The following is a 9,034-nucleotide window of genomic DNA, read 5'->3' as shown; positions in this document are numbered from 1 at the left end:
ACCCTAACCCTAACCCTAACCCTAACCCTAACCCTAACCCTAACCCTAACCCTAACCCTAACCCTAACCCTAACCCTAACCTAACCCTAACCCTAACCCTAACCCTAACCCTAACCCTAACCCTAACCCTAACCCTAACCCTAACCCTAACCCTAACCCTAACCCTAACCTAACCCTAACCCTAACCCTAGTTGTGTAAGCTAGGGGTTTAGCTTAAGTTGCCTCTGGCCCCTTAGTTAGGGTTAAGGGTTAGTAAAGTGAAGGGGTTAGGGTAAGGTAAAGGGTTAGGGAAAAGGGTTAGGGAAAAGGGTTAATTAAAAAAAAAATTTAAAATATTATAATTTAATTTTTATAATTATAATAATATATTTCTAAAGTATTTAAATAATATTAAATAGTAAATTAATTATAATTTATTAAGTTAAAAAATATATTATTAAAAATTATTAATATTTATATAATTTAATTTTATATAATTAATTATATAAGTTTTATTTTTTATATTTATTTAAAATAATTAAATAATTAATTATAAATATAAAATACTAATTAATTATATAAATACTTTATAATTTTTTATTAATTATTTACTAATTTAACTTAATTAATTTATAAATATAAACTTAAAATAAAATTTATTTTTTAAAAATCTTTTTTATATTAATTTATAAAAACTTAATTTATTATATATTATAACTTAATTTTTTATAATACTCTAAAATAAATACTAAATTAATTATTAAACTATTATACTTAATTATTAATAAAATAATTAAGTTATAGTATTTTAATATAAAATAAATAATTAAGTTATATTATTTTAATATTAAAATAATATATAATAAGTATTTTATATATATATAAAACTAATATATTATATTATTCTTTATAAAATAACTTATTATATAAAAATAAAATATTTATATTTATTAAATAACTTAAATAATTAATTATTAATATAATAATATAATTAATTTCTAATTTAATTTACTAATTATATAATAAAATTACTTAATTTATATTTTACTACTTTTATTAATATAAATTATAAAAAATTTATTACCTTAAGAATTTACTTTATATTATTTAATATAAACTAATTTATTATATTATATATTTCTTAAATTATTATTATAACTTAATTTTATAAAACTTTATATTATATATTATTAATAATATATTAAAAAATAATATTTAATTAAAATATAAAACTTTTTTTTTAATAAAATATATATTACTTATATAATAAAAATATAATTTTATATAATAAGCTAAGCTCCTATAGGTTAATATAAGAGGGATTTTCCTAAGGGATAAACCTTATATTAAGTTTATATTAGTAAATAAGCTAGGCTAAACTAATAAGTAATTAATAAGAAATTAAATATAAAGTATTTATATAACTATAGAAAATATTCTATAAATATAATTAAGTATTATTTTATATTTATAACTAATTATTTAATTATTTTAAATAAGTATAAAAAATAAAACTTATATATTTAGTTATATTTCTTAAATTAAAGTAAAAAGCTAGCTTTTTTAGCTTTTTATATTAAATTAAAGTAAAAAGCTAATTTTCCTAGCTTTCTTATTAAATAAATATAATACCTTTAATTAATTTATTAGTTTATTATTAATTTAATTTAACTTACCCTATAGGCCTATAATTATAATTATAAAAGTTAAGTTATAATATTTTAAAAAAAAAATTTACTAAGTATAATAAAACTTATATTAGTAATAATTAAAAAATAATTAAATATATAAAATTTAATTTTTTATATTTTTTAAATAACTTAAATAAATAATTATTAATAAAGTATTAAAATTAAATATAAATTAAATTTTATTTATTTTATAATTATATTTACTTTAAATTACTTTTTATTTTTTTTATTAATATATACTAATTAACCTTAGCTTATTACCTTAGGAATTACTTTTTATTATTAAAATATTAAGTTAAAATATTATAGTATTTTATTAAGTATAAGGCTTTAACTTAATATATTATTTATATTTTCTTACTAAAAATTAAGAAGCTTATTTAATTAATAAATATTTATTTTTATAAAACTTAATTATATAATAAAAATAAAGAAAAAGCTATAAAAAATTATAATACTTATTTTAATTAGGCTTTATAATAAGCTAAGCTTTTATAAATTAATATAAAAGAGATTTCCTAAGGGATAAACCTTATACTAGGTTTATATTAATAAATAGGCTAGGCTAAACTAATAGGTAATTAATAAGAAATTAAGGATAATATTTATATAACTTATAGAAAATATTTTATAAATATAATTAAGTATTATTTTATATTTATAACTAGCTATTTAACTATTTTAAATAAGTATAAAGAATAAAACTTATATATCTAGCTATACTAAACTAAATTAATAAATAATTTATTAATTTATTTATAAATTAATATTTACTTTATTAATCCTGCGTTAGATTAAGAGAATATTTCATAATCCTCCTTTAATTAGTTAGGAGGATTAATATTAATCCAGTTGTGCCTGGTGTGTAGGCTCCTTGGTTACGACCATAAGTGTTAGGTCGTGACACAGATGCCTTTAAAGTCAAGGATCTGGGGGAACTTTATTAGTTTCTTATCACGACCCAACACTTATGGTCGCAACTAAGGAGCCTATACACCAGGCACCATCGGATTAAAGTTAATCCTTCCAACCAATCAAAGGAGGATTGAGAAACATTCTCTCGATCCAACGCAGGATCAATAAAACAAATATCGATCCACGAACGGATCAACAAATCATTCATCGATCCAGTCTAGCACAGCTGAATATATAAGTTTCATTCTCCACGCTTATTCAGAATAGTTAAATAGCCAGTTGTGAATACAGAACAACGCTTGATTATACCTACAAGAGTATTATCTACTAGTTGTGTGAACAAACCCTTTTATCCTTGTTGATTGCCCATAGTCCAGCCTGGCTTATCCGCCAATATAAACCTAGTACAAGGTTTATCCCTTGGGAATTCCTCTTATATTAACCGTATAGGAGCTCAGCTTATCACATTTCTGGGGATTAAGATTATCAAAGACTGCGAAAAGAAGGAGCTTTAGCTATCGCAGGCCTTATATATAGCCTAAGCAGCCAATAAGCTAATTAAGCACCAGATTAAAGGTCTAAGGCAGCAGCCAATTATGCCACTATCAAAGGAATCATTATATCTATTTAATCAGGCTTATGATAAGGAAGAGAAGTTATATTATGCTTCTATCGTTAGTTATTTATTGTATCCTTTAATTATAACAAGGCCCAACCTAGCATTTGCAGCAGCAAAGCTATCACAATTCTCATATAACCCATTAAAGCAGCACATCGCCGCGGCAGAGGCATGCCTTAAATATGCCTTCACAGCAAGGGATCTCTGTATTTATTATACCGCAGAGATCGAGGAGGTAGTGCTTAGCTGCAGCACTAATGCATTGTTTGCAGACGACTTAGAGACTAGGAAGTTATCTCAAGGATTCGTTTTTAAGCTATTTAGCGGCCCCGTGCTATAGAAGTCATTAAGGCAGGCCACAGTCACGACTTTAACAACTGAAGCTGAGTTATTGGCCCTTAGCAATGCGACAAAAGAAAAGATCGCATTCGGGAGGTTGTTGAAAGAAATAGGGGCGAAGGTCGCGGACCAGATGGTTATCTTCTGTAATAATCAGCAGACTATTCGACTTATGCATAACGACATAGAGAAATTGCACATGAAGCTTCGCCACGTTGACATACATCGTCATTGGCTTCAAGAGGCGGCATTGCAAGGCCAGCTCGAAGTTGAATATCTCGAATCAAGGGAGATAGCTGCAGACGGTCTTGCAAAGGCGTTAGACTGTCAATCTCATTAGAAATTTGTTCAGCAGCTAAGAATGCGGTCAAGACCTAGAGATTGAATAGATCCTGATACTGCTACTAGTGATACTAGCAGCTATGGATACTATCGGCTACTAAACAATACTATCCCCAATTGTCATGATAAATCGTGTGTGCGGTCTCTATGGCTTTCGCACATTAAAGCCAAAGACCATGGAGCCCGCACACACGATCAGGCATAACAATCAGACGGGTAGATGGGATACCATCTAGAAGCCTCATTGGGAAAAGAAAAAGAAAGAGGAGGAAGAGAGGGAGAGAAGCCACAACTTTATAGTTATAGAAGGTCACACAAAGGCCACACGCGATCAGTAAGGCGGTGGCAGAATCATCAGATCAGCAGCTTCTCAACGAACCCGGATTTAACCCAGAAAGTCATAGGGATCCCCCTCAACGGCCGGATTAGCAAAAGCATTAAATTCTGTTTATTTTCATCATCATGGTAGCTTCATTTTAACCCTAAGATTGATCACAGGGCTTAATCTGAAGGGGTGTGTCGGTGGGATATTACGCAATTGTTAGATAAAATCATAGTACCCACTTGGCGCACCATTTTCCTAGCATAAATAAGTAGCTTCCTTCTTTGGGATCAAACCCTAGATAGTTGCACAACGCACATTCGTTAATCAAGGATTTTCCACACTCTATTATATAGCAGAGCGATCGCGTAGAGCGCTCTAGCGATTAGGTTTGGCGCTCCCTTCCCTTATTGGTTAGAACGGAACAACCTTGTTCCAGGTATATACTTATCTTAGGTTAGATAATGCCAGGGGTATAGGATTATATAAGATTACGTCTTATTTTAGCTAAACTAAGTCTAGGGTAACTCTATAAATACCTTACCCCTCTTTTTAATAATTATAAAAAGGGGGAACCAAACTACATTAGAGCTTTTAACCTAAGACAGTTATTAACTCTTTTTTCCAAGCTTTCTTATACTATAATAAGAATACGCAAGACTTCCACACGCCGCACGCCAGATAACCACAACCCTTTATAACCCTTGCAAGCCTGCTTCTACAGCATCGCCCTTTAAACTATACCTGTTTGTTCTAAGCCTTATCCATGTGACTGACTCCTTTCTAATCCTGCTCTTTACGGTAGTGCACATAGCTACAACTCCGAGCCCGCTCTTTACAGCACCACGCATCACACACTAGACAACCATAACTCTTCCAGGCTTTCTGCCTCTACGAGGCAAGAAATACATCAAGGATAAGTCTTCAAGAGACTGTCCCTAACGCCAGTGAAGCAAAACACGAGCCCAGATACACCCAACTCTTCCAAGCTTGTTCTTTGATACAGCGCAAGATAAAAACCTTATGCTGTATTAAGGACACGTCGGATATCCCAGATTATTACTCAATGGTCGAGGCTTTTAGCATCGCTCTCAATGGTTGAGAGGAAGACTCCAGCGCCACCCTAAACAACTACAACTCAATCGAGTCTTCTCCAGCTAACCAGGCCTGCTGTTCTTACGCGAGCAACAAGGGCACTGGACGATGAGAGACTAAATATCGTGGTGCGGGAAGCAGAAGCTCCCTACCACTGCGCACTACACAAAAGCCTGCTTTACAGCACGAACAGCCCTGGCTTTGACGAAGGCGGTTTTTGGTAACAAGCACAGAGTGTTTTGGTTCGACAAAAGGCCACTTTTTACAGCAGAAGCAGGTCCGGCTAAACAAGCCTGTTTTCTGTGCGACGCCAGCTTGACTATAAGGCTGATCTCCCTAGTTGCCAGCAGGCTTTGCGACTAGCTTAGGTGCTAGCATGCAGCAGGCTTGCAATTAGGACCAAGAGGCAGTGTTATCGTCATGCGAGCGTGTTACTTATCTAGCCCTACGAACTGTGGGTGTTAATAGAAGCTGTTGTGGTAGCACAGACAGTGCTGCTTCGGACGGAAGACTTCTGTTGACGCGCATGGGGAGTTCCGGTGTGACAAAAGAACACGTTTGCAGCAGAAACGGGTCCGGCTTTGATAAGCCCGTTTTCTGTGTGTTGGCTAGCTGGTTAGGAAAACTGTTCTCCCTAGTTATGAAGCTGGCTTTGCAACTAGGACCAAGAGACAAGTGAGACTTCCATGTAGAAAGTGCTACTTATTAAGCCCTACAAGCTGTCCTTGCTAGCAGGAGCTGTTTTTGTTAGCCAGCGTGAGCTGTTCCGGCTTGACGAGTCTACTTTTACAGCATATATTATACGGCTCGGTACACGTTCTATTTTTTCCAGCAGCATACGCCAGCACACCCACTGCGCTCATGTTTTTACAATCGAGAAACGTGACGTTGCGGGAACACCTGATGTTCTCTGCGGTATTTGCGAACCCGAATTGGCCTCTACTTCTGACGTTGGCGTCTATAACGCCTGTGTTGAATCGCGACAGGCTTTTCAGAAACGCTATGCCCAGCTGCGTCGACAGTCTGAAACATGCTTCGGTTGCGATCTGTTTTTGTTCGACCACCGCACACAAGGACCGCCCGATACATTTATCACCGTTCGTCCGAAATGTGATCTCGTCATCCTACAGGCTAGGCCAGGCAAGCCTTGGCCACTGTACATATCGTCATTAGTCACAAAATATATGGCTAAATTTGGCAAAGTGGTAAACATTGGCCTTACGTACGACGCAAGCTGGCTAGCTGGCCTAGAGGATATAACATATAAGGATCTTTACGAAGAGGAAACACCTCGGGGGTGTTTTATGCGGATTGTTGAGCATATTTTTTTTCAAGACACCGTTCTATAGTTAATCGACCAAACAATGGTACTAGATAACACCCCAACTTCGGAGGTTACTGCCAATCTTAAGATCTTTCACAATGGCCCTAATCGGTTCTGCGAGGTTCCGAGGAAAGAAGAGCCTACACCAAATTCAGCAGTTGCCTTTTTAAATACTCTTCAACATCAATTTTCGTTTACACCACTAATGCCACTAAGTGTAAAGTGTTTTCATATGCGTCAATTAAAAGTATCAGTTCAGAAATAAATATATTATTTTATTTTTCTACTTATTATAGTTAGCAGCCTTTTTATCTTATCTCTTATCTCATTTTTTATTTCATCTCTTATCTTATCTTTTATTTTATCTCTTATCTTATCTCTTATCTTATCTCTCATCTTGTCTCTTATCTTGTCTTTCATCTTCGCTCATTTAGCTTGTCTTCCAACTATAAATACCCCTCCCCCTCCCCCTCTCTCTTTTTTACACTCTCTCCTTTATCAAATCCGCTACCGTCTTTTTTGTTCAACTGACTTGTTTAACCGGCTTGTTTTTTGACACCTTTGTTGTTCAACTGGCTTGTTCTTTGACGTCCTTGCCTTTTGACTGGTCTGTTCTTTAACCGGCTTGTTCTTTGACACCTTTGCTGTTCAACCGGCTTGCTGTTCAACCGGCTTGTTATTCAACTGGCTGCTGCTCTACGGCTTGTGTTTTGACGCTTTGCTGTTCAACTGGCTTGTCCTTCTTTCAACTGGCTCGACGGTCTAACTGCTGTTTTGTTCCGCACCTTTGGTCTTCGACGCCTTGTCCCTTTGACCCCTATTTTTAGCGCCAAAGTATTTTGTATACAGGGTTACAACGCAAGCTTGAAGATTGTGCGTTTCCGCTGGGATAGGCTGCTGTCTCCCGTGCCAGGAGTTCCCCGGCCCGGAACAATATATAGCAGGGATATATAGAGTTTAGCAGTATATCACTTTATATCTAGAAAAGTACTTTAACAGTAATAGCAGTGCGTCCTGCGCATATCTCTTCTTAACTACCCCTATAACTAAGTAACTGTCTGCATCCCTTCCTTTCCTTCCTTTCGTTCTCTGTAAAATGCCAGCATCCTACTGTATAATATAAGACATTCTCAAAGAGTCTACCTTATCACGAATTCGCTAGAACTCAAGCTGCCACACCCTCAGGAACTCTGTATTACCACGGATTATGTTCGACTCCAGCTTCTCAATTCGAACTTCAGGGTGTAAATTCTTCGCTTTCATAACGCATTCCGTATCGTTCCCGAAGCTCAACGCCCACCACAATTCCTTCCATTGGTCGTAGATCTCACGGGTTGCCTCGTCCGCCTGTACGGTTGCTAGCTCCTTTCTCCGCTGATCGTCGCAGCGGCTCCCGTCACAGAACCAGACCCAGACGACCTGTCTGCCTGAAGTGATCATTACTTCGACCACGTGGAACTGGTTGGGCTTGTATTCTCTGAACACTCGGTAAAAGTCATGGTCTGTGAAATGTCCACTCATGAAGCCGTCGGCGCCGGGGAAGTGGTCTTGGACGAAGAGGCGGGCTCCTGTGGCTCTGCCAAACGCTCCCTTGGGGACTTGGTTTTCAGACATTTTCTGGGTATGTGCCTAGGAAGGAACAGATTCTTGCTGACTGTGTTGACTGTGCTGATTGTATTGACTGTGCTGATTGTGTTGACTGTGCTGATTGTGTTGACTGTGCTGATTGTGTTGACTGTGCTGATTGTGTTGACTGTGTTGAGCTGAGCGTTATACAGTAAAGAAAGCGAGATAAATGCGGTTTATATAGTTAATTTGAGAGATTCTCCATGTCGTTGGGTAAAGTTCTATTTACGGGAGCTTTGCCCTGATCAATACTTAAATTGAACATCTCAAACAGTTCATTCATACAGAACCCTTAAACTCCTTTGTATTATTTAGCCGTTGATTAAAATAGCCTGGGTAATCAGTGTCTGTTCAATCCCATGAACAGCACCCTGATTGATACTTAAATTGAACATCTCAAACAGTTCATTCATACAGGATGTTAGGAACGGCGGCTCAAAGGAAGAGTGAGAGAGTCAGGGGTCCAAGGGCACGGTCATTCTCACGGACCACGCAGCTAGGGATACACAAAGGATTGTATTTATCTCTGACCTTCCTAGAAACAAAGGGTAGATGGTTCCCTTCTTATATCCTTTGTTCAACCTCTTCAGCCACCTAGCTGACTAGTTGATAACTCAAACGCCCCTATCTGGGTTCAAAGACGAAGGGATCACCTTCTTTGTGACTGGCCTCTGACACAGGACCCTTAAACTCCTTTGTATTATTTAGCCGTTGATTAAAATAGCCTGGGTAATCAGTGTCTGTTCAATCCCATGAACAGCACCCTGATTGATACTTAAATT

General features: G+C 35.6%; 1 protein-coding gene across 1 annotated transcript; it reads right to left on the bottom strand.

The window, feature by feature from the left end:
• Positions 1 to 7,784: 7,784 nt before the first annotated feature.
• On the bottom strand, positions 7,785 to 8,240 carry Triagg1_10993 (uncharacterized protein; the record flags this gene model as incomplete). The annotated part of the gene is made up of 1 exon (XM_062895125.1): positions 7,785 to 8,240. The coding sequence occupies one exon, from the start codon at positions 8,238 to 8,240 to the stop codon at positions 7,785 to 7,787; it is 456 nt and encodes a 151-aa protein (XP_062750056.1).
• Positions 8,241 to 9,034: the final 794 nt, after the last annotated feature.

Source organism: Trichoderma aggressivum, assembly GCF_033847375.1.
Source record: "Trichoderma aggressivum f. europaeum strain CBS 100526 chromosome Unknown scaffold_111, whole genome shotgun sequence".
NCBI classification, from domain to species: Eukaryota; Fungi; Ascomycota; class Sordariomycetes; order Hypocreales; family Hypocreaceae; genus Trichoderma; species Trichoderma aggressivum.
Note: the sequence above shows the minus strand (reverse complement) of the source record. Positions and strands in the feature narration are given on the sequence as shown.